General features: G+C 42.6%; 2 protein-coding genes across 6 annotated transcripts in view; one reads left to right on the top strand and one right to left on the bottom strand.

The window, feature by feature from the left end:
- Window positions 1–1952: 1952 nt before the first annotated feature.
- Window positions 1953–26449, top strand: part of LOC112971630 — a 133913-nt gene continuing 109416 nt past the window's right edge. For 4 of the 5 annotated variants that reach the window (XR_003255422.1, XM_026077228.1, XM_026077227.1 and 1 more), the window contains exons 1-2: window positions 1953–2129; window positions 9373–9514. Coding sequence is in view for 4 of the 5 variants with exons in the window: in XM_026077228.1 (XP_025933013.1) it covers window positions 9398–9514 (117 nt within the window). In the remaining variant the exon portion in view is untranslated. Of the gene's footprint in view, window positions 2130–9372; window positions 9515–26449 lie in introns of those variants that run through there. The other variant, XM_026077225.1, reaches the window with a different exon arrangement.
- TSPAN2 (tetraspanin 2) lies at window positions 2222–26443 on the bottom strand. Its single transcript, XM_026077230.1, has 8 exons — window positions 26387–26443; window positions 23450–23552; window positions 12282–12379; window positions 11759–11833; window positions 11118–11216; window positions 9807–9881; window positions 8761–8844; window positions 2222–6873 (listed from the first exon to the last, which is right to left on the bottom strand). The coding sequence occupies exons 1-8, from the start codon at window positions 26432–26434 to the stop codon at window positions 6808–6810; spliced, it is 648 nt and encodes a 215-aa protein (XP_025933015.1). The 5' UTR covers window positions 26435–26443; the 3' UTR covers window positions 2222–6807.

Genomic DNA, 26449 nt, shown 5'->3' with positions numbered 1-26449 from the left:
TTTCAAACAGCTGAATCACTATGGATGAGAAATTGCCAATGTGTGGCAAACCCTAAGATTCCTGGTTAGTACTGCATACTGTGTTGTAAATTCATTACTGCTCATTTTTATAAAATTCTACTAACTTTCATTTTTTAAATTTAAATATTGCATTCAGAAAGGCCATTGAAGTAAATCAAAGTAATTAAACCAATTTAATCAAGCTGAAAATCAAACTCTGGCATACACAAAACATGAATGATTTGGAATATTAAAAAAAGGAACATTCTCATCTCTGGCTAAGAAGTGTCTGAAACAGTCATTTGCAGTCAGTTTGACTGCACTTTTATGAGTTACCAGGGTCAAATTAACTGCAGCACCTAAAAATAGTACTGAGTTGCAAAGTATATTTTTTCAATTTATGTTTTTCTTTAGAATTATTATTGTAGCTTCCCAAGAAATAAGATATTCCAAGTTTTGAAATAGTAAATAAAGGAACCAGAATGCCAGTATGTGTATTTCACAAATATGAAATTTTATTTTCTTATAAAATCTTGCTTTCAAGTTTACAGTGTCATGAATGGTTCTGGGCTCTCATACTCTAATCCAAACATTTTATTTTGACTGTAGCAAAGCCTCTGCAAAAGACTAAGGGAATCTGCTAGGACATAATAGCAAAATCTTTGTCCAGGACAACTGTAATTGAGTTGACAGTATTTGCATGCTTGTCACAGATTCTACACAAGGCATGAACTGTAATAATCTTTTCTATAATTCAGTGATATACAAATGCCTTTGCAGGCAATGTTTGAAAACTTAAATTCTTCCAAACCTTTGTTTTAATTTAATAGAAAATACAAAGGACTTTGCAGAAGCAGTGGGAACCCCACTTCTGCAAGGTACGTCACTTACATGCATAGTTTAAACAATGCATTTGTGGCTGGATGTACATGAGACCACTTCCAATATAACTGTTGCACCAAAAGAGATTAGTCTTAATTAAAGTTACAGGGGATTGCTTCTGGGCCAGGAAGTCCGGGGTTCCCCCTTTCCTCCAACACAACTATGAAATCCATGTGGTGACAGCATGCAGAAGAACTATGGGCCTTCTGAACAGCCACAGCATAGTTATAACATGAATTACTCCTCCAGCTGATGAAAAGCACAGAGAATGATGGAAAAGTTTGGGGGGTACATCGTCACCCAGCAAAAGGCAGCAACGATGTTACCTGGTCCGTGGAAAAGGAACAACAGAAAATCTTCAGCTTTAGGATCAGAAAGTGCCTTCTCAAAACGGACAAGCCTTTAAAAGGGTATTTAGCACAGAAAAAATTAAGGCGCCTTGCTACGAAGCAGCATCTACACTTCGAAGAAAAGAAAAAGAAGGAAGGACGCCTGCTCCCGGCGGGGCGGCCCCCAGCACCAAGGCGCGCAAGCGAAAACCGGCAGGCGACTTCCGGGGTTAATGCCCACGCAGAACCACCGAGAAAGAGCCAGCACGACCTCCCGCCCCTTCTAATGCGCCTCCAGGCCCCGGTGCTCGTGCTGCGCATCAGCGCCTCCCCGCTGCAGGGTCAGCTGCTTGTCTGCGGCCGCTTTGCCCGAGGAGCCCGCCCGCCCGCGTAGCGAAGCAAGCCCGACACCCTCACCGCTTCGAAACGGCCCCACGCTGCCCGGGCAATGACCGCGGAGCCGCCGAGCCCGCGCGCGCGCGCGGCCCCGCTCCGGCTCCCGCAGCCGACCGTTACGTCCACACCGCCGCGCGCTCCCGCCCTCCCTCGCGCTGAAGGCAAAGCACCGCCCGCCGCGCGAATAGCCAATAGGGAGCGAGGGCCGCCCCTCTCCCCGCCCCCTCCGCGAGAGCAGCCAGTAGGGAACGAGGAGCGCTCCTCGCCCCGCCCCCCGGGGGCGGGGTCTCCGTGGCGCGCGGAGCTCTGAGGCGAGCGGAGGCGGGGCTGGGGCTGCCGCCGGCTCTGGCTCGGCTCGGCTCGGCTCGACAGACCGAGGCCTGCTCCTGCACCTAGAGCCGCCGCTAGCGGCCGGCCGGGCTCCGTGAGGGACGGCGGCGGCGGCTGCGCCGGCCGGGAGCTGCGCGCTGGGCCTGGCGCCCGGGCCCCCGCGCAGGGCGGCCTGAGCGAGAGGAGGCGGAGGTGAGGCGGCGGCGCGGCGGCGGCGAAAGCGGGGAGTTGATGTGGGTGATGGATTCGGACGGCACAAGCACAAGGTCCCTCTGCTAGTCTTCTATTTCAGGTTATTTTTATTAGAATGTTGTTTCAAATTCAACACAGAAAAGCTGATAAAACGCCCCTTCAGAACACACTACGCTAAAGGGAAGTAAAAACTGATTTCAGCGTCAGAACAAATATCAGCCCAATTTTTTCTCTCACAGCTGCCATAGACATAATGCTGCTACAGACTGCAATCATAAACTGATATTCCAGTTCTGTCTAAAATCAGAACTTGTGCTATAGCAACGAGTATGCTGTAACGGAACGGCTTGTGTATTGCAGAAGATTGGCATGGGCGGAGCACCAACAGAGAGGAGGAAGTAAGATTGACAAGCTTTACTTATGTACGTTTTCTATGAACAGCATCTGACGCTGTTAATCACTAGTTTCCAAAGGCTGTAAAAGATAGCATTTGAAGGCTTAAGATAACTCGGTTTCTTTTTCATTACATATGAAATATATTTAGCTACAAAACTAGAGCTGTCAGGCTAAATAAAAGTGAAATGAATCTTTAATGTAGGGATATTACAGAGCTGTGCTCCATCAGTTACTGTTCAGTCTCTGCGGGATATCAAAACTAGCTGAGGTTTTCCTGTAACAAATGAAGCTCCCACTGAAATCAATTACTCGGGAAAAACTAGATAAGGAAAACAAGAATAATGATGTTAAGGAGATAATACAGGCATTAGCTATTTACATCGTTATCTTTAGAACAAATTGGTTGACAGGCTAAGAAGAAAATGTGTATGGTGCTTTTTCATAATTGTCCCCTGGAGAATTTTGGTCCCTTTTCTCTGAAACAGGTACTAGGGACAAGACTAAGTGGGTACTTCTGATTTATATGGCAGTTACTGCCTATCTGGAGCATGCATGTATTGGAGGGTATGAGTTTGCTAATTAAATACTGATATCTGGATTAAATCCATCATCTGGAGCATGAACTGTATTTGAGGAAGTTTACATCTTGGTTTGGATTTAGTTATCTTTGAATAGCTTTCTTACTGAACACCCATAGAATAGTTTCTTGGAAATGATTCTGTATTGCTGGCAAAAAACAAAGATTTTTTGCAGTATCAGAGTTGAAACAAAAGAGTGCAGCACAATAAACTGTGAGCACTCTATATCCAGTTTTGATAGCCATAACCCAGCCTGTGACACCTGACCATTAAACTGGGGTGCTCAGGCTAGTTAATGAAAACTTGAATGAGTTGTCAACTATCTATGATCTTAAAGCAACAGGGAAGAATTCTTACAGTTATGACAGGGAAAATTTTCTGTTCCTGGATGAGTTAAAAAAAAGACCTTCAAATACTAAGATCATGTAGAGAAAACTGCTAAACAGTACTGCCAATACCTTATGTGCCTTACAGCAGCATGAAACAACAAAACAGACTATATTTCTGGCTTCTGTTCAGGGTACTAGTAGATGCCTAACATGTTGGTTTCCAGCTTAATATATACCAGTAATCCAGAGAACTAAACCAGTAACTGGTATTATTCTGTTCCTGATATGCAGTGCAGATACCCATATACCCAAATAGCAGCAAAACCCAGAGTATAAGCAACAATTATGCTCAGAAAAACAAATGCACTGTTCAAGAAAAAAAATCTTCAGTAGAAAGTAGGTTGTTCAAGTTTGAATTCGTAGTAAAATTTTCCCAACTACCACTTTTTCCTGTTTTCAAAAGGTACTTAGATGTTTTTGTTCTTCCAGGGGTGGGGTGGGGGGGCAGGGAAGCAAGAGAAGTTTCTGCAAACAGCCTTTGTATTCAGTGCATCTCAAAAGCAGGAGTGGGCATATTCTAACTTGGTCAGGAAACAGTAAGCATGTAAAGAAGCAACCTTTGGTCATCTCATTACTTTCTGATGCTACAAACTTGAGGAATTAAAACCTAATGGTATGCGTAGACATGTTTCAAAAAATACTGTCATTACATGTGGGGTCTGTGTGTGTGTGAGAAGGAGATAACATTATCTACAAAACCTTTCTGCCCTTTTAGGGCAGTTATCTTGGAACCTGAACCATGCGCCTACCTATTACACTATTTTTACCTGCTGTCCTGGAAGGCTGCCTTGCTCTGTATGGCAAAAATGATGCAGGTGCTACTGTACACAGGTTTCTACTTTCTGTCAGTCTTACCTTGGGAGAAAACAGCCCAGCTGAACACTACCCCATTTATCATTTAGGGCAGAATCAGTTTTAGGGGCAGTCTCAAGTGTCTCTGGGACCCAGGAAATTGCTTTGGCTAAGTAAGTAATCTGCTGTGAGAAACTTATGTCTTGGTGTCAGCTCGAGACCCCCAAGGATTTGCTGCTAGCGTCATTTTCCCAACTGAGGCTGTTATAGGAGCAGACAGCTGATCAGGGCCAGATTTCCTAGTCTGATGCTTGCAGAGTAAGATCCCAGGCCCTACCTTTACATGACATCTGTAGCTCATCAGCTGTGAACAGAGGGATGCAAATCTAACTCTTCTTTGGTGCATGATATATGGTCTCCCTTTCAGCTGGGAACCTGAAGCTAAGCCTGGAAATTGCACACTTGGCAGTGCCTCCTGCATACTCAGCTGCTCTTGCTTTTAGTGCACAGCTGTCTCACTGTTACTGAATAGTCACAGTTTGTGGTTGAACAATTTGCAAAGAGAAAGGAGATCCATGTAAAAGAAAGCAAGAAGTGTCAATTAAATAGGAAACATGAAAGAGCAGCACACTTTCCAATGCTGAAGTAACAGAAAAGTGATAGGAGTTTGAGTTTCTTTGGAAACAGGAGAGATGAACAACACAAGGGATGCATATTCCATACAAACGTGCACTGGAATGGACACATTTTCTGAAGTCCCATTTCTTCCATTATGTTTCAATGGAGTAAAGACTCCATGACTTGTAAATGCACAGTCCTGTTAGAAGTCATGGACCATTTCACTGAGATGTATAATTAAGTTAAACTCTTCCCCAACATACCCACTCTCTTAATATGGAACATAAGAGAATCTAATCACAACTGCATCAGAAATCTGAACTAGTAATAATAAGAGAGAAATAGCTGCTATGTGAACATTACTAGCACAGCCTCACTTCGTAAAAACATCTACTTGGGGAAAATTATTCCCTGAAATGGTGAATTACCTGGAAAAAGCCAAAAATTACGAGATTTTGAGCCCTTGATGTAATTGATTTTCCCCTTCTGGGGAGAACCTTTCTAGGCTGTTTTAAAAGGAACATTCTCATATGAATAAATACGAAAAATAGAAAAATAAAAATATTAAAAAACCTATGTAAACACAAGCCCTGAGGTATTTCAAGAATACAGTGTAATTTTTATATCCATCATGCAATATATAACTGCCAGTACGAAAATTTACTTTATGGCTCTGTAAAAATGTCCTACCTACCTTTTCTGCCTTACACCCACAAGAAAGGGTGAGAGGTTGAGGTAAGAGCCCCATGGAAGCTGTGATAGTCACAGAGGCAGAAACAGAGGATATTAAAGTGCTACATGTCTTTCCCTGACCCTTTCTACTCTTTAGCTGGCTACCATGGACCAGTCAGTCAGATTCCACGGGTTATCTGACAAGGCTGCTGCTTTTCTGGATACAGGCTCCACTCCTGCACTAGCATATGTACCATATAGAGAGTCTTGCAGGATAAAGGGACAGCTGAAAAAAATTTTAGTGGCCCCTTTAACTCACTGATTTTTGTCTCAGGCTAGCTTGGGAAGCTTAAGCACATTTTGCACTGTGATCACTCACAAATGACTGTGTATCTTGCCAGCTTTTCTCCTCTTTCCCCTTCTTCATTTAGCCTGGAGACCCTTGGGCATGTTTCTCCCCTGGAGCTTTCTGCATCTGTATGAAGGTTACAGTCTTTTTTTATTAAAAAAAAAAAAAAAAAAAAGTCCAGGCTGTGCATGACAGTGAAGTCAACAGGTCTACTTACATGAATACAAGTTTGCAGGAGCAGGCCCTTAGACATTACATTTTTTTTATGAAGTCTAATTTTATTAATTCTATTCTCTTTGGGCTTTGGAAAGAATAGTAACAAAATGGATCATGGGTATTATTTTTTTAAAATGGCATTTGTTCTATGCTAATTCTTGGCAAAAGGGCTCCGTAGGGAAAGGGTTTCAAGCTGTGTAAGCTTATGGATGTGTGCACACTCTTGCATAGTGAGGCTCTAGAAGAATATGCATGAGTAAATGTGCACACACCAGGTATTCCATTTGCCCATACTTACCTAAACAAGGTATTGAATAGACAGATACCTGCTCATGTGCATATGTATCTGTAAGGAGAGATATGTATGTGCTTACACAATGTCTATAGATGTGTAAACTCCTAACTGTATGTATACAAACATTAAAAATCAAATTAGTCTTAGATGGCATCTTTGTTTTTTTCATTAAAAAGGACATTTAAAAACCCTTTTTTGTTCATTTCAGTTTTCCTATAACTAATGCAATTCACCGGCTCACCTAATGGGATATTTTCTTCTCAGTATGTTAAAATACTAATTAAAATGTATTACAATTATTAACTTGGGTAGAAGAGCGCTTCTTGTGAAGTTTAGTGTGGGACTCCTGGGATATAGTTGTGCAGCAAGAATTTTAGATCATGTCTCTTGTATTACGGATCGCACAGCAGAGAATCATGCTGAATATCATGCCAAAGATCTAGAAGAGAAGGAATGCAATTTAGGGATCCACTTACAAAAGAGTTATAAAAACCAGTCTGTATACAGAACAGAACAATCTGAAGGCCCTCATTGCTGGGTAGCAGGCAACTGCTTCTGTCTACAAATCTCAGGACATCTGACAATTAACATGAAAGAGACTCACTGATACTCAAAGCTAAGATTTTATCTGCCCACACTGGTTTCATTGATCTATATTCTAAATGTTATGGTCAGCATAACAGCCCCCAAACGTTAATATTATTAACATGAGTTGTACTGCCATGAATAATCGTGACTGTTGGCGTTACACCTGGTATTGCACCAAAAGGTTCTGTGTTCCAGAATGATTATACATGGAACAGCATAGGCACTTTTGAATAAGAGCAGAGAATGATTCCAGAGGAATCAAGTCTATGGAATTGGTGGTGAGCATGGCAGTTTTGCAGAGAAGCCTAAACTCTTAACAGTTACTATACAAGATCATATATTAAATACAAAAGTGTATTCATGTTAGGCAACAGTTAACTAGAGGGAATGTTAAAAACAGAGAACAGTGGCTGTTGCCAGCATCTCCAAAAATTTATTTTTGCCACAGGTTTATTCTCCAAAGCAGAGTTAGCAGCTACTTGTTAAGGCATCACTGCTGATGATGGGAGATGGTCAATACTAACATGCAGTTAAGCTAATGAGTCACGTCCCCTCCCCACATACCCTCTTAAGAAAAGAGAGATAGCTGACCAGCCATACTCCATTTGTTAGAAACAAGCATGGAAACATGTAGTGACACGTTTCTGCTGTTAAAAGAGTGTATCGTTTCATAACTTCTACTGTATCTAAGATGGGAAGACATAGATGAGATGCCCATATTTCTAGCGTATCCCTGATGAGCAACCTGATTATCAGAACTTTGTCTCACTTGTGTTGCTTTGTATTTTTGAGTACACCATCACATGTTATACAAGTCACACCTCAAGTGATCTAGGCTTGTTTAAATCCTCTTTACCCACTCCATACATAAACCCTTCATCTGCTTCAAAGTGTCCACCTAACTCCATGAACCTGCTGCTCCTCAGACCAGCTAGAATTGTATTTCCTTACAAATCTTCTGGGTCTCCATGCTGTTGCTGGTTTCTGAATCTGAATGAGGTCATGGCAGACACAGGCTGGAAAATGCTCTCTTAAAGCCTGCATTTGATACAGACTGTCCACTCCTGCCAGATCCCTGCAGCAGGGTGACATCTATTGGTCAGCTCCATCGTGAAGGAGCAGACTTTAGGAAAAACAGCAATACACACTTGTGGAAAAAGGTGCAGTGTAAGAAAAGTTAGATGCTTTGGTGACATTAGATGAATGAGCTACCTTTAACCAGGTGCTGTAAATTTAGGAGAGAAATACTGTTCTGAAAACTGTGCAGTTTAAATCCCATTCCTTTAGCACAATATGTACAAAACTGATCATTGGAGAGAGAATATACTCTCCATTCCTTATGAAATCTAAGGAATGGATCCTCAAAGGGACAAAAGCATCAATGCTTGCAGTTGTTTTGGAATAGATGAAATGCCGCTGTGGCTTTTTGCTGTTCAGTTCAGTCCATGTACACACATCTTTCCTACTATTAAAACAACAAGAAAATGAGATTGCCATTAGATATTCCGGAGCGAACCTGAGGACACAAAATGAACCAGTAAAACTGGAAGTCACTCAAATCTGTTTGCACAGTTGTAAGCAATTCCTAGAAAGAGGACACACCGAAAGTGATAAGAATAGCTGCAGCTTTGAGGAATCTCACCAGCTGCTGCAAAACATTTTCCACAAAGCTTTGAGTAAAGGACAGGGTACTGTGCTCAAATTTAGATAAAGAAAGTGACAGCATGGATGTACTCACTGTGATGCCAGCAATTGCAATTCCAACAATTCCAACTAAATGCAGATTAGCATCAATTACATTCTGGATTTCAACCAGGCAGTTCTATTAAAAACAAAATTAAAATATTTTTACTCCTGGAAAAATATACTCCAACCAACTCTGTCAACTCTTCTCACTAAGCAACAGATGAACATGAAAAAGGCTACTGGAGTCAGTATCCTAACTTTTGCTTCTATGCCTTGTGTTTTGTTGGACAATTTTCATAGCATATTCTCTTTTCTAGTGGGACATCTGTACTTCCATGTACTGTTGTTTACCCCTTTCCTGTGCAGGTTGACACGCGCAAGTCATCTTCTTACAATCAGTTTTTCCTGAATTTAAAACCCTTTCTGTGTCAGGCTATGCTAAATCAAAAGGTTTTGCCCTTCAGATTAATGTTGAGACTGCAAGCAGATTCTGCAAAAGATAGAAACAACAGTATGCTTCTCAACAACAACAAAGCTTCTAGTTAGGAGTCCCTATGCATGATTAAGACAGGCACTTGCCAAATTTCAACTTTCATGGGGCCTTTCATGGGGCCTTTCATTTAGGACTTCTATTCTGCTACATCCTTTCCACTTTGTTTTTCAGATGATATAATACTATCACAGCTACCATGGGAGGCTGCAAAGCAGGCTTCAGAAATGAGGGCCGGACGTGTTTAATACAACCTCCAACTTACCTTCTACCTCCACTCTACTCCATATGGAATTTCCGTGCTGGAATTTGCAAGGTAAAAAGGAAGTTCCCATTTCTCTTACTTGCAGAATGTTTCCTTAAATGATTGACATGAAATGGGGATCTCTTAAATAATCAGGTGCCAACTGCCTTTTGTCCAAAATACCACACCTGCTTACTGGATACTAAACTCTCAACCCAGCTGCCTCTCTGGGCCACAAAATTCATGTCATCCTGATGCCACCATCTGTGGTATCTTTGTTCTCTGTCACCAGGGAAATTTGTTTTTCAAACTATGACATGTCTACAGGAAAGTCATTAGAAAAAACAGAACAGAGGACACTTGCCTTTGGCATCTGGATGTTTTCTGGACAGGGTAATCCCATTTGTTGTTCCATACTATCTTTACCACAGCATTGGAGCTATGTGAGAGAGAGAGAGAGAGAGAGAGAGAGAGAGGAAGAGTCAAAAGAAGGGAGAAACCATAGGCTTGTTTCATACTGAAAGTGAGTTAATTGTCAGCAATGACAAAGAGAAACAATGTAGATCAAGTCAAAACTTATCCCCTATATCAACTGCTACCTTCGATAGAGTTCCAACTGCACGGACCAAAATTCTCAAAAATCAGTTTCATATGTCTGAAGTCACAGTGAACAGACAAAAGTGGATTGACAAAAACTTCCAGAAGGGATTTTTATCATAGTGTCTCATAACAAAGCACTTGGAAATGCAGATCCTTGGCTTCCAAGGAAATAGAAGAAGTTGTTAAATGGAGAAAGCAGAAAGTTCAAATAGCACATACAGTAGTATGGGCAACACACAAAATCGGCAACAGAACATGCTGGAATCTTTATTTCAGACAGAATGTAGTGCTGGGTTTGGAGACAGTGATAAATCAGAGCATTTTAGAGGGTTTGTTTTTCCTGTTTGCATATCTCCTACAAAATGCTTGGAATTCCTCTTGGGGTCAGAAATAACAGCCGTGGGAGAAGGACAGAAGGGTCTGAGGTTGTGAAATATTTGTTATAAAGAACATGGGAATGCTGTAAGGAGCAACAAAGGCAGGGGGGATGACTTGATCTCTGTGGGAGGCAATGTAGATAGAAAAAGAACTCAAGTGGGATTCAGGAAGTTACAGGTTCTAATCTGGTTTAGACACTCTCTGGGTGGCCTGAGCTGGGTTACATTATTATGTGCTTTTGGTTCTTTCTCTGTATTGTGCCGTTAGTTAAGGGATTTGCCACTTAATATTATTGGTAATATTGTAGGGCCTGGGACACTGGACACAGTTTTTTTGTCTGACAAATGCAGAGATGGGCTCAGATATTTCTACTTCTCTCTGTGTTTATGAGTATTTATTCTTGGACTTTAAAATCCAAAAGGGTCATAATAGTCACATCTTTTGTACAAAGACCAGAAGCATTAGCTCAAATTTAAAAGCCTGGCCATTTTCACTTTCAAAGGCAGGGATCACTTGGGATCTGAAACCCAGAACTCTATCATAGCCGTCAGGAAACACAGTTATGACCCTCTGGCTTCAGTTTAAGCATCTCTCCGTTCTATTCTTTCATATCTCAGTGGGTGACATTCTGAATTTTAAAAGGTACTGTGAAGCAGAGAAATAATACAAGGTGTTTAAGCTCAGGAGGGCTACTCACAGCTGAGTGGTAGTGATAGATAGTCCCGTTGACCTTTTCTGGGTTTTTCATATAGTCATCATAAATGTCTTCATATATTTTCTGGGCTTCCTGTATTGCCTGCAGAAATCAGACTTTTCAAGTGAGAGGCAAGTAAATCTTACCCAAAATCCAGTGCAAACTTCCAGCTTGTCATCAACCGCCAGAGCAGGAAACTATTTCTGGTAAACTGAGGCAGACATGATAGGAAAGATAGGAGCTTTGGGGGCCCAACGGCAGAGGGACTCTGCATGGGGCAGAATCTACAGATGCTATATTCTGTGTTTTGGTCAAACACTCATTACTTGGAGAAGTTCACTGCTTGAGTTTATCTGCACTTTTCTCAAGTTATGCCCCCTTATCATATAGTTCTGCTTGATGTTTCTCTTGGGCATAATGCTCAATCACACCTATAGATTTTCTTTAATAGAGGGGAGCAGAAACTGCATCCTGTTTTGAAATGGGACTTGTGGGAACACAAGCTTTTTGTTGACTACAGATAAGAATGTCAGAGGGTCTTCCTGGGAAAAGTCTCCTGGAAAGTCTTCCAATGCATGGCCCAGACTGTAGATCAGTTGGTCACAGGAATCCAGAACTTACCGTAGAAGTAGACTGCTACTCACCCCTTTCTTGCCTATAAAGGCAAATACTCCAGCAGTGACCTCAGCAGCAAATATCACCAATAAGCAAGCAAAAAACTGCAGAGGGAGAAGAGAACCTTATGTTAATTTACTTTGCACAGTGTGCTTTATATGGACTGCCAGTCAGTCCCTCATCCTTGTCCAGGCCTCAACAGCACACGCAGTAACTGATAGAGAAAGCTGGTAAGCAGGGTCAGTGAGAAGGATATCAAGTCAGATTTGTTGTAGTATGGAAACAGAGGTGAAAAAGAAGTGGCTCAGATGATAGTTCAATGGAGAAGACAGAAGGTAGTTCCTGGAAACACCTCATAGAGATGAGCAATAGAACTTCTTCAAGTATGGAAACTCTGCAATAGCACCATAGCTGGAGATGTTAAATTAGCCATTAAAAGGACATGAAACATTTCAGATCTTGGACAGCAAAGATCTTTCCACTAATGACACAAAATATATGCTTTTGGATGATTTTCCAGCACAGACCAGGCCCTTGAAACCTTTTACTTACTGCTCCAAGTAAGCACTGAGACTCCCGCGCTGCTCCACAGCACCCAAAAAATCCAACTGTGGTCATCAGAGCCCCTGCTCCCACCAATACATAGAGTCCTATGGAAAATCAGAATCAGACAGGAATTTAAGCAGGTTTCTCTTCCCAAAGCCTGCTATCTATTTTGTCAAAACCACACATTCGCATCCAAAACAACAACTGAGTCTACCTCTCACGAAGAACATCCCACATACACAGAAATGTTGTTCTCACCACAAAAGGAGCCCAATGATTTTTTCAGAATTCTTGGGAAACCTCATGAAGACCAATGAGAAGGCTTTCACCTCTCAGGTTTCCTGTCCCAAGAGCAGCCCAGTCCAGGAAGAACATACACCAAACCATCCAGAACTACTTTACAGCTCTTCAGTGAGGAATATAAGGCAAGAAAATCCAACATTGCTGCTAGAGGACTTAATCCTGTTGTGAAACCCGGAGCTGAAAATGTGCTGTAACGCTATACAGGGACAGAGCTTAGTAAGCTACCTGGCAGCAATGCTCAGTCAGTTGCCTGGCAGTACATAACAGACCTTAGCCAACTTCTTCCTGGGACTGTGTTGCTGAAAGGACTTGAAGCTACTGGCCAAATGGGTTGTGTGCGTGTAGAGAAATTTCATGAGATAAAGAAAGTCCAGCAAATTGTGGATCATCAGATTAAATGCATTAAGAGGATAATGAAGCTATCTGGGGATGAGACTGCCAGCAAAGGCCAGGCCTGAAACAGGTATAGAACATGGGAGATAGCAGTATAGCCCTGTACTTAGTGAAAGTAACACACCTGGGACCCTAGCTATGTTCAGAACTAGGGAGGACAAAGACTGTAGGGGTAAGGGAAATAGCACTTATCTCTGGCACCTATAATGCTGCTGCAAATACACAAGTCCAGCATTATCTTTTGTATGGGCTCTGCCTAGGACAAAAGGAAACTAGAGCACAGAATTCTTCTTTCCTCACTTGTAAATGTAAACTGCTTGATCTATGCTTAGGCAATACACACCCTTGCATGTGGCATCAGCTCTCATCAGACCACAGCTGTTTGTGCACTGTCTCTGAGTGTAGTGCCAGCCAAAGTATCAAAGGCTCTGCGCAGTGCCTTTTAATTCTGGTCTTTGTCTTGTGTGGGCAACGCTGAGGACACACAGAGACTTGCCATGCCTATCTACTGCTAGAAAAATCTGCTGCATTTCCCTCCCCAAGCCATTATGAGGGGACAGTGGAGCTACAGACTGTGCACACTAGAGGGCACAGTGAGTCCTGCTCTCAGATTTGACCACACAAAATTTTCATGAGAATGTTTAGTATTTTCAAATACATTTTTTATAATATTATTTTTAAATCTGACCCAAATCTTTAGGGTTAACAAAGCTGCTGGCAGCCCTTGCCCAATCTAAACTAGAAAACCCTACTAATGACAATTTGCAATAATTGCTAGGAAAATGAAAAAAACAAATATGTGAGTGTAGAGGATTTAGCCACATATATGCATACAAAATTATATTAACTCACTCAGCGCTTATCATCATGACTTAATTTGGACTGCCTCACAGCTGCAGCCTGCTTGAAGAAGGCAGGTTTCTGCCTGGCCATTCATTGCGTAGTCACTGTCCAGTCACTGGATATCACCCAGATATGCATCCCACCTCTTGTGATTCTTCTCCCCTCCCATTCCTCCTTGTCCCATACCTTTCTTGTAGCAAGGATAGCCAGTGAAGAGCACGTTGTGCTAAATACTGACCAAGTAATTTTAATTAATATGGCTTTGCCAGCTCTGAGATGACAGATAAGTGGGATTTGCTGCTGAATGTGCTGACGGATCATATCTGTATTTTCCAGAATCTTAATATTCAGCACCTTGTGACTCACCAGGACTGAGCATTCTTCAGGCTAATGCTTGTACACATATTCACAATGCAGTTGCTTTCATGGAGGGAGGGAGGCAGGCACAAAGATGTATATGGGTCAGGAATAAAGGTCAGCCCCTTGTGGAGGGTGAATTGGAAAAACACACTAATTGCAACTTCTCTCAGGTGCAGTACCTCCTGTTCATTTGCCATACACCAGAACTGTCATTTTGAAATCTCCATGGTGACAAATGCCATGTAATTATGAAGATGTTTCCTGGACCCTTTTTTGCATGTCACTCCCTACTTCAGTCCCTGTAATTACTTATTGGGCAACTTGAGAGAGAGACTTTTCTGTTAAGAAGACTTTTCTGAAAGAAGTCTTCCCATTTCTTTTCTTTTTGTTGCTTCTAGCTAGAGAAGACAAAGTTCTTTGAGGCTCAGGGGTAAGACCACTTTCAGGAATTTGAATTTGCTTGTCTGAGAAACAGACTTAGCATTTCACTTGCATGACTCATAGCTAAACCGCTACTTCAATCAGAACTTCCCTTTTAAGGCGTGTTACAGGAAGAACTTCTCACACCACTCACTAAACAAAGCAGAACTTGCTGCATGTCCCAGCCTCTCAGTTGTGCTAGCCAAGAGTTTAAAATCACCTCCTTCCATCTCCTATTCAGGAGAGTTCGTTCCAGAGTTTGTCCTTGCTCAGCCTGGGACTAGTAATTCCTGATACTCACAGAGCTATTTCTAGCTGGAAAATACTGAGGATGCTTAAAAAAAAAAAAATCCACAAAGCTAAAGGTGTTTTTAAATAACTACTATATATACATACACATAACCTTTTATACAGGAAGGAGGCACTTTAAGAGTTTCTTGAAAAAAATTCAAAGGGAGCAGCTTACTTCTCAGCTTGCACTGAGGATTCTTAGTCCCCAGATGCAGGTATGCTCAGCTGGAAGATGCTTTTCTGGAAGGATTTCCAAGGAATAGATTCAGAAACATCCCAGATGGTGTCAGTATCTAAAACAGGGAGCTAGGAATCCTTTTTCTAGGGCAGGGGGATGTAAGTAGCAATGGAGAAATTCACCAAATCTAAGAAGCATGGAGGAGGTATCACCTGAAATTCTGTAATAGGAATAGACCTAAACTGAAAATCAAAACTCTTTAGAAGGGAAAGAAAGGGATGAGAATGGTACTTTCTATGGCACCCTTAGAATCACAGTTTTACCTAGAGACATTGTCCACTGATGGCAGTCAAGTTAGGCCAGTTAAAATCAGCAAAGAAGCAGACAAGTTCAGAAGTTTGGTAGTGTTAATCTCATTCATTGCTATGGGATAGTATCATGTGTCAAAAGTAACTAAGCTTCACTAGACCCTGTTCCTTTAAAAAAAGCAGGATGGAAAGCAAAGCCTTAATCATCTCCTGTTCATAACTGCTTCTATTGTAAAATACAGAGCCTTGCCATGCTCTCCAATTTGGCATCCACAGCACAGCAGAAAGAGAAACAACAAAGACACTTGCTTTATACTCGCAAAGTAGAACACGTTTGTTAGCCAGAACCTCTGACGCAAAGAACACTTCTCCACAAAGCTCAGCATGTTGAAAAGAAGTGTGCAAGTCAGGTCAAGGTAGAGAGCTTGTTTCGTTGAATTGAAAATTTTGAGAAGACTGTCTAGTTGCAGCTTTTTGTGCAACAAAAGTAGAAGAGTACAAGGTAGAAAGGAGACAAATTTTTGTGGCCTGTTTGAAATTTTTCCTCTTATTTCTTCTTGCCTCTGTTCATTTCCTGATTCCTAATTTTGTCACTGCTTTGGTCTCTATCTGCTAATGAAGAAGAGAGAGAGTTTTACAACTTACTAGTCTCTAGAGTTCTTTGGCAGGGTGTTCTGCACCGCACATCCCACACAGAAACAGACACCAGGTGAAGAGAGAATACTGAGAACAGTCACATTAGTATGACATTAAAGAGGGCAAACATGGGACCAAATGGCAGAAACCTGCCATGCATGCGGCTGCCCGCAACTCAGGGAACATTTAATGCATCTGCATGCAAGTCCTACAAAGCAAGTCACTCTCAGCCCCTGAATGTCAAAGGGATGAAGAGGCACTTTCCAAAGATTTAAACTCTGTGTGCAAAATGCAACAGAAAATTGATTGATTTGAGCCAACAAACTGAGAACTATGAGGGACACTGGAGAAAGTATGGGCCTCTGTATAAACACAGGGGGATCAAAATGAAGTTTCATAGGAATGAGTTTTTTGAACAAAAACAATTCTCTTGACCTTTTTTGTGAAAATCCCTGCTGCTTATCTATTTTTTAACTGTGGGAAAATATTCTGTTTTTTGTTTTTAGCTGTGCTAAAACAAACACACACAGACAGATTTTTATAAGCTATGAAGACAAATGATCACTTCCATTTTTAACACTATATCAAGTGAGAGAACACCAAACAAAAAATTGATTTCTCTTCTGGCTGAAAAACAGAGTGTGAGAGGGAGAAAAGCCCATACTTCAGCCACTGTTTCAGTCTGCAAACAACAAAGTTGGAAAGCATTAAAGCAGCAGCTTTTCTACACACTCAATTTTTTTATTCATCCTATGGGAAAATCATTATTTCCTGAAAGGAAAGTGTCACATGAGGATATTCCCCAAGAAAATTTCAACAGGAGGGATTCCCACTTTCCAGCAGACTCTGCTTTGCAATTATAAGGGGAACAGACAGTGAATCAAGAAGTTGACTGGCAATCTCAGAGCAACCTATGCCTGCAAATAGTAGAGAACAGCAAAGTCACAACTGAGCAGATATCTTGATTGGCATCTGTGTTCATGGCACAGAATTCTTCCTTAAGATACTGTTTTCTCTGGCTGTGAGCACATGTACCCTATTGGGATTGGACTTGGAGACAGCAGATCTGCAAGCATGAAGGAGCACCTCAGGAAGGATAAAGGGTATTTTGTGTGCCATTTGTGGATGAACAAAACCATTGTGCTTAGCAGTAATACAGAATTTCATCATTTTAGGCTAGATAGAAGAGAAAGATGGAGTTTTAGAGCTACTAACTGCAATATGTCTTTATGTGTATCAGAGTGAGGGAGGAATCAGCCTCATGTTAGAAAAATGATGAGTGAAATCTGCAAGACATCTGCTCTTTATTCATTAGAGTGATTAAAAACCTATCTCAAGGTAACATGCAAGTCTATGCATAACTAATCTGAAAGGAAATGCAACTAGTTCGATAGTTTGTCCCATGGCACTTGGACAGAGTAACAACTGTGTCCTTAGACCTACAGACCCTCTCTGTTCCCATTGCAAAGAATTACATGATTGGCAGGGACGCTTACTGCCAATGTTTTATGAAGCAGAAAGGAAACATTACAACACAAAGTAGGCAGTGAGGAACCTATTAGTGTGAGCATTAAAACCATTCTTATTTCAGACAAGGCATGAACCATCACCACTGCCACCAGCTATCCTCTGCCAGCCTCTCAGGCTGGTAGAGATCTAAGTTTAGACTCCAGAATAGAACCCATTCACAGAGTTGGTTTTCTCCAAAATCTCACTGAGAGCTTTGAGATACAAATTCATGTCCAGAGCCTATTGCAAAGAGCAGGAGAAGACAAAGGCACAGTGTCTCTCTGTCTGGCTTTATTTCACATGGGTTCCTTTTCTACCTGGCTGCTACAGTCACTTTTTCCATTTTAAATAGTTCTGCTCTTTTTTTGGGCTGAGTAACCAACACTGAACAAGCCGCCGACTGTTCATACTCCACCAAGAAAACAAGCAGCTCTGTTCCTGGCATAAGGGATCCAGAGGCAGTGATGACAGGAGTCCTAGAACCCAGACATGATTTGAAGAGATTTTCCTGAGGTTGTGTGTGAATTACAATCTTTGAGGCAAATGTGCTCCTCCCTAGAAGAACTGAGGCTTTCAATCCCTCAGTTGAGCACCAAGAAACAAGTAGTGCAAATGCACGGTTGGAAAAGATGAGAAACACATGTAGGAGTTGGAAATAACAGGCCAGACAGGGCACTAGGGTGACCTGCAGTTGCCTAGAGAAAAGGGTGAGTTATAGAAGTCAAAGAAGGAAATGGCATAACTGTCAGTTCAATTGCTGTTGCTATGTGGAACTGGCTAGCTTTTAGGTAGTTGCACATGAAGAGAGTGAGGTGGGAGAAAGGTGAAGACAATTTACCGGGAAAAAAGGATAGTTTAAAACACATTGTCATGTTTAAGTGACTCATTAAAAAATTAAATGCCTCCTGATTTTCAGCATATTGCAAACAGAAAGCAATCAATCTGAGGTAGCTGGACAGATTGTTCTACTTGGTTTAATTAGCTTGCTTTGTTAGAACTCTGACTTTGTGGTGGCCTTGCCTTATACTCTGCCAGGCAGGATACTGGCTTTTAGGAGCTACTTGCTCCTAAAAAGGAGCAAGTGACAGCACAGAAACTGAGGACTTTGCAACAGCTTTCATTTTGAATAAGTTTTTTTTTTGATTTTGTGTCATTTGTTTAAACAAATTTCTAGTGCAGCAGCTTTTGTTTTCCAGTCAGGAAATAGTAATCAGCCTCTTCTATACCTCTCTTCCTTAACTGCGGAAGAAGGGACCTGCGCATAAGATGACAGGAAGAAAGACAGATAAGTTCATTGCTTAAGTCTTAAGTACAGACTAAAAGCCTCTGTGAGGTCCCATACACATGATGGCAGGACTGCTTGACACACCACTTTTGGTATTGCATGGCTGCACAGAGGCTACTTTGCCAACAGCTCTTATTTTAAAAGCTGATAGAATTTATGGGGCTCTGGATCTTGGAGAGAGAATATTGCTGACTAAGAGTATAGTGCTTGACCCCAAAATACATGAACAGAACTATAACAGAACCAGGCATAGGAACAGAGAATTGCAGAGAATTCACATGGACTTAACTGCTGGCCAACTCCTGCTTGTGTGGGCACCCACTACTATGGAGAAAAACTACTAATATCTTTCAGCTCCAGACATGACTTCATATCCTAAGGCATGCACCATTTAACTGCACCTTTCAAAGCCAGAATGATCACTCACACTCTCACAGACCCCAGGGAAGAGCCACAGCCATCCTGAAACTTTTACCCACAACTGGTCTGGCCCTGATGAATGCCTGGACCACAGCTTGGATCAGGGAACTGGAGCAAAGAGAGCATAGCATAGGAGAAAGATTGTGAGCTCTGGCTGTGCAGGAGAAACAATGCTTCAGTTCTGAAACTGTGAGAAAGTCATCCAGGTTGATTCATTCACTTTCAGTAGTTTTTGTTACCCTTCATGGTTGAGGCTTGTAGGGTACATACATTTCATTGTTTACTGTAACTGGCAGTGATGTGACCCTAGGCACTTCACGTATTAGAAACTCACAGAGTTTGTCCTCCGTGTTCTCTGTTCTCCATGGAGCCAAAACAGACTTTCATCCTCATCCACCAAATGCAAAAAGGGAAGAGGCAGTATCTTGAACTGTTCCTTGAGAAGTCCCTGCATTAGTTTTTTCTTCACAAATGCTGAACTTTCACTCAGCAGGTACTCTGTCGTCACGTGTGCTTTAAGTATTCTTAAATTTAAGAACAGCACGAGTACAAAGAACTAATTCAGAACCAATTAACTGTGAGACAGCAATGCTGACGTCTTGGGTTCATAAAAGCACCTCTCTTTCCCTCCTGACTGTTATATGCTTTCCTGCCCAGTAAAAACTCACCAGACTCTTGGCACAGGAGTCTCAAGAATGAGGAAGAATCCGAGGGAATTCCCTTTTTTCTACGGACCTTTGCTCCATCTGGTCAGTACAATGTCACAGACAACTCAGATGAAAGAGGTGACTGCTCAGCTATTGACCTTTGCTGTAATTATCCTTTTTTTTTTTCTCCTGAAGAATGGTTGAGAGAGGAATATATGAAATCTACCAGAGCTGAACTGCAAAAGGAACAGGAAAGCTGCAGTTTTGCCTCACCACTTTGAAGCACAAGCACAAAAAACATTATGAGATGTTCCAACATACAAGTACTGTTATGTCTGCCAATGCAGTGGGAACTTCAGAACTGGGGGTCTGGAGGGAGAGAATTTTAGGAGGCTGCTCCTTGTATGCAGTTGGAAACTTGTCTTCAGCTCCAGCATGGGATACACTCGGTAGAGCAGCGGGAGACTGCATGGGACAAAGGATTCCCGTTCCACGCTTGTAAGTTTAAAAACTGCTAACTGCAGTGAGGAATACGGATCACTGAAAACAAAACCACAAGCAACAGAAAACTAACGACACATATGTGCTTGACCTTGGCACTGCTGCATGCAAGTTGTTCTCAAACTGACAGAAATATTTCAGTGGCTGGAAAAGATGAACAGGCTTGGTTGGCAAGTTGTGGCTAAAATTATTCCGGGGGCAGAAAGGCAGATGGACTGCTAGTAAAGGACAAGGCTGTTTGAGGAGACTCATTCTGGCCTAATGGAAAATGCAAGGATGTAATTATCAATTATTTTAAACTAAAACAAATTTTCAGATCCAGGAGGGAAAAAGAGAAGTGAGCACAAGAAAGAAACCAGTTGGATACAGCTGGCAGCTCAATCCAGGTATAAAAAGAGCAGAATGCGCTGCTCTTTGGAATCAAGAAAAGGAGACGTTATCTGCAAGACAGTGATCCTGGACAGTGCTTCAGCCTACAAAGCAAACTCTGAATGCAGCTGAAGGTTTTTCCAAACACTGCATTGGAGCTGATCTGATCACAGAGGCTTGAGTTATCACAAAGCAGCCACAGAGTTCAGTGAAACAGAGCTATAGAAATGATTTTGAAATGTATGGCCCTGTGTTTATATTGCCAAGTCATACTGATGATCTGCTTTCTCTTTCAGCCCTCTGGGCAGCTGATCCTTGTGTATTGCAGCCTTATTCATATTAAGAATTGCTATGCAAAATCCTGGCTGTCACCCAGAATGCATGGTACAGAGCAAACACACAGAGCTGAGTAAACAAGACTCCTAGAAGCTCCTTGAGAAGGGCCCAATGCACTAATGTCAAGGGAGACTCAGAGCTGGAATCTACAGAGTTAAAGAACTTGAGCATGACTCTCAAGTGCAGCTTTGTCTGCTGCAAAAAGAAACACTGGCGCTGAACTTATCACTGTTCCTTTACCACAGCCTTAGTCAGAGGTCATTAACAGCCTCAAACTTCTGACAGCACTGGCTGCCCCATCAGACGCTCAGAAGTCACAACAGCATTTAGCATGATTAGTAATGAGGAAGGGGAGCAGAAAATTTTTTGTTTCGTTTTTCTTTAACAAGCACACTCCACTCAGAGCACAATGCCTATTATTAGAGAGAGGCAAAAGTTTGCTGTAGAGTTCAGTCAAGACTGCAAGTTCGAAAGATTTCTCATCATATTTATGTCCTGTTCCTTAGCACTTCCTCTGCTAGTGGTTACATATTACAGCGTACAGCTCTATAAATAACCTGTGAGAATCAGCCCAACAATACTTGAATGGCATGGTATATAACTAACTTTTACAAGAACATTCCCCAAGACTTCGAGGCTCCTAGAGTGAACATCTCTGAGTAGCTTTTGTAATTCCTGTTCAGGACTGAAGCAGATTAAACCTTTCAGAGATCTAAATACATGTGAACCAAAGAAAATCTTATTTACCCAGCACTACATTCTGCCCTGCAAAGCTGTGAAACAACTATGGTGCTTATTCATATCACAGGCTTCTAACAAGCCAACAATGATTGTGAAGGCCAGAACATCCTTCTGTCTTGTTGAATCTCCTGGGTCAAACATAAGAACATGAGGCAGGGAAGAGTTCCAAGATACAGCACAGGGAATTCAGCAAGCATAAACTGGATCTGGAGATGAAGTGATGGTCCAACATACTGCTAAAGTAGCAGCTCAAATAGAAGAGAACAAGTAAACCATACATCCTAGCTCTCTGGGTCAGTAAAGATGCCACAGGGTATTTTACAGTAACCTGGATGTCCCAGCCAAATTTCTATCTAAATGGTTTTATTCTGCCTCCTAATTTCCCACAGAAGCTTCGCTGGACATAATACTCTACCCGTCTGTTCCCACAGTATTGTACAGTTTGCTAAGTGTCTCTGGCCCTGTTGCATGTAACAAAAAAGCTTTGAGTTAGGACTGATGTGTGTCAAGAGTCAAGGTCTACATAAAGACAAAGGGGGTATTTAAAGTAACCGCACAGCCCAGTTAATAGTCCTGTGATGGGTAACTGACTGCTATAGGACACCCTGGCTCAACTTTCATTTGTGGCAAGCAGTCAATGCCTCCAGTAATGCCTGTATTTAATCCTTTTATGTTCACAGCCAAGATTTTCTCTTCCCTGGAGCTCTCCAGCTGCTCCTCTGTCAGGGTGGCTTGATGGACAAGGCAGGACAGGAGTCATTAACACTTGGCATATGTAGATGGCAAGAATGAATGTACGAATTGGATTTTATTGGGTGAGTTCATCCTGAGGGGTAATATATTAAAACAGAAAAAATCCTGACTCTTATAATGTAAAGACAAGTTGCAATTGCCAATGGATGGAGCAATGCAGTTGCTGGCAGTCCTAGACAGCTGCTGTTTAAAGATATCTATAGACATGTAACAGGTGGCATTTCCAGAAAACCCAACTGGAATTCCTAAGGAGAAGAAAAATATTTTAAATTCCTAAAATCAGATGTGACCAATACCACCAGCTCTCTAGGCTTGGGGAGCTGGCCAATTCCTGCCTAGGTTGGATGAACAGTTCCTGAGACGACTGTACACTGCAGTTTTACTTTTCAGCCATGGAAGGGTTTGCTTTGATTCCCAAAACCAAACTGAGGGCCTCTGTGTGCAGACACAGGGAGAACTGATGAGCAAAAATCTTACTGTGGCACTGGTAGTGGAAACATTCAGGAGTGACACTGTCACCATTGTTCTGTTGGCTAGCAGCTGCACAGAAGCTCTGGAAGGGTATATCGGTGAGCCCTATCTCGCACCCCTCTCAACTTCTATTCCAGCAGTATCAGAACAATTCACTTACAAAATCATATGTAAGGATTGGATCAGGTCTGAGAGAAGAGTTCAACTAGGCTGGCCTAAGGAAGCTGATGCCAAGAAGAGAAATGAAGAAAGCCATCACCCACATGATACACAGCGCCACAATGCCCGCTTCTGTGCAGTTCGACTCAGGAATTGTTGGCCTTCATTTAATTTAATGTGTGGGGTGTGTTGCATGCCCCAGGATGAAAGCAAGTCTGACAGCTGCTGTCAGCACAGGCACTGTAACTTACCCATGAAGAAATACTCTGGAGATCTTTTGTCTGAAGCAAACTCTGCCATAACCCCACCAAACCGCAGCCACAGACCAAAGGCAATGACAGCCAATCCTGCCAGCTGGAAAATAAATACACCAGTTAATACTTTAATGCCCGTTGGCTGGAGGGCATCAAAGAAGGGTCACTGGAACCTTGTACTTTCTTGAAACCCCACAGCTAAGGACTGTGCCATCAGAAAATTCAGGGACCTCTTGCTAGTATTTGATAACATTGAATTCCTATCATAGAACAATGTGCATCTTTCTTTCAGCTCAATTCACTGGTGATTTTCAAACCTTATATATAAGCTCTTTTAGTCATCAAAACTTGTCCTGAACTGCAATAGAGAATGGAGCAGGGTGGGAGGTGGGGGATTGAGTGCGCATGAGAAGAACAGAGAAGCTGCAAAACCAGCAGGGTACACTCTGCCCTCCTTCCTAACCCCTAGAACTGCATTGCAGTCAGCCAGGGTGCAGGAGGCCAGTGCCACTCCAGGCCTGGGCCTGGATTGAAGACAATATTCTGTAGTAAAACCCTTGTCTGGGGAAGTGCTGCCTGCCAGCAGTTGAGCCCTGCTGGCTTGACACACACCAGACTTTTAGGACAGAAGTAATTTCACTGACTTTTTTCAACCCTCATCGCTGTTCTAGGGCTAAATAGCAGCCATTTGGGCTGAGAAGTGCCCTCTCCCCCTGTATGCATCACTGTTCCAGCTCCAGGGTCATGAGATACATGATGCTGTGGAGGCACCAGTTGGACCTCTAACTCATCATCATACCAAACTGTAGGTGACAGTCTGGCCATTTCAGAATTGCTGCTGCTGTTGAATTGTGAGAAGGGTTCTGTTTAGAGGCTTATCCAGAAAGAAGAGAGAGGTCTTTACTGCTCTTAGAGATGTGCTGAAGTTAAGCATATTTGGATCAATTATGACAGGATATTTTTCCTATAAATCACTGTGGGACTCCCTATCAAAACTAGGATGTAAGAGGATTACAGTGTACAGTACCTTGGGTCACAGAAATGTCTGACAAAGAAGTGACTGATGCTGTCAAATGCAAGGAAGAATTCCCTTAAATGCAAGCAAGTCTAGAACAAAAAGGAGTGTCAAGGCATGTTAGATGAGGGGAAACATCTGTAGCTAATGATCTCAAACCCATCATGTGCCAGGCACATTTATAAACCTACCAGGCAATGGTGTGTGTGCTGGCAGACAGTTTCAGCACCTTGCAGGGCCAGGCGCAATGCTCTCCAACTCTACTGGTGGAGGCCCAGAGCCTAGTTCTGCAGCTACTGCCCAACCGGAATGAGGTTCACAAAATACTTGCTTACCACATCCTTAGCAGCTTGCTGTGGTGTTTTTGAGTCTGTCCTGCATTTCCCCGCACTTGAAATAGCCAGCATAGCTACAGCAAGCAAAGAAGGCAGGAAAGCATATAGCTGAACAGCTCAGGATCACAGCTTTCCTCACAGAAGGTGAAAAACAAAATGAGCTGTGGCTCAGAGAACAGGAGTTGCCCCCCATCCCCCCACACCCCTGGTCATGGCCCTGGGAACTCGCCTACTGCAAGCAGGGGCTCAGCCTTGGGACTGCCGGAGCACACTAGGCAGGCAGCTCAAGTCCCTTCCTGTCAGTCCAGGCTTCTGAGTGACTCTGGTAGCTTGGATATGTTTGAAATGAACGCCCGAATCCAACTGAGGAGATGGTTTCTTCCTTCTCAATGTAAATGCAGATAACAAAACACAGTAATTGTCACTTCTGTGAAACAACATAACGCAAAGCTTTGTCCTTCTGCTGACTTGCAGCTGCAAGCTCTGCTCACAGAGCTTGAAGCACAGCAGCTCTGTGTACTTGGAGCTTGCAGAGCTGTCACCAAGAGGGAAAAGCGTTTGGTTTAACTGTGTTTAAAGCATAAAGGAGACAAAATCCCAAAATTGCTTGCTCCAAAGAGGCTGAACAGGAATATTTTATGACTTTTTTTTAAACAGATAATCAGAAGGAAAAAAGACATAAACCCCCCACACAGTTCTGATTATTTTCCAATGTGAAACTGAAAAGTTCACAATGTGAAACTGGCAGCATGAAGGAAAGTGAAAGAAAGAAGTAAGGTAGCTTGAATTAAGTTGTGCTGTGGCACTGTGACTGTTAAGAAGGTGTGATAAGTGGGCATAACTTTCTCTGATCTCATTAGGGTGTTGCAATAAATAGAATCACAGAATAGTTAGGGTTGGAAGGGACCTCTGGAGATCATCTGGTCCAAACCCCTGCTCGAGCAGTGTCAGCTAGAGCAGGTTGCCCAGGACTGTGTCCAACAGAACACTGTTTCAGTGACACATTAGGGCAGTGCTCAGCAAAGTGCAGTATTATGCAAGGACTTCGTCTCTCAGGATGAGTTTGTAAAAGTAGAAGCTGTTGGCTCACTGTTTGAAATTACATTGTTAAAAAGCAACTTGATGCTGTGAAGAAGTGGTGTTCCGCTGCAACGCGCTGCTTGGGATGCTGGGAGATCCTCTAACGGCCTCCTGTTGTTTGAAAATTTATGCTTTTGGGGAAACGGTCACTGTTTTAAACTAAGTTAAGAAAGATGTTCTCTCTGCTCAGTACTGTCTTCTTATATCAAGTTTGTACTTTCCTAGGAAGAGATGCATCTTTATAAAAGAGAGTAGAAGTCAAGAGCACTGGCGGGCTACTCTTGCAATGCAACCTTAGGTAGCCTATTATGCAGTGCTCCTCTGAGGGGTCCGCAGACCTCCTCAAAGCAGGGGGCAGCGCCGTGGGGCTCTGCTGTGCTGCGACAGGCCCCCAACACCATGCCGGCTGCAGCCTGCCCGGCAGGTCGGGACCCCGTGGCAGTCAGGGGCTCCTCCCGCAGGGCCCGCTCCGCCCGGCCCCGCTCCGCCCAGCGCGGCGCTCACCCAGAAGGTCAGGTTGAAGATGAAGAGCAGGATCTTGATGCAACGCATCCCCTCGCGCCCCGT

The sequence above is a fragment of the Apteryx rowi genome, unplaced genomic scaffold (assembly GCF_003343035.1).
Source record: "Apteryx rowi isolate R43461 unplaced genomic scaffold, aptRow1 scaffold_45, whole genome shotgun sequence".
NCBI lineage: Eukaryota > Metazoa > Chordata > Aves > Apterygiformes > Apterygidae > Apteryx > Apteryx rowi.
Note: the sequence above shows the minus strand (reverse complement) of the source record. Positions and strands in the feature narration are given on the sequence as shown.

What these genes read in the sequence shown, in the direction of transcription:
- TSPAN2 (XM_026077230.1), bottom strand. Translation starts at nt 26,434, where the DNA reads ATGCGTTGCATCAAGATCCTGCTCTTCATCTTCAACCTGACCTTCTGG. An exon ending in CTCAGTGCTTACTTGGAGCA is followed by an intron (nt 11,834 to 12,281) that starts GTAAGTAAAAGG and finishes CTCCCTCTGCAG; the next exon opens with TTTTTTGCTTGCTTATTGGT. An exon ending in TCTATCACTACCACTCAGCT is followed by an intron (nt 9,882 to 11,117) that starts GTGAGTAGCCCT and finishes TCTCTCACATAG; the next exon opens with CTCCAATGCTGTGGTAAAGA.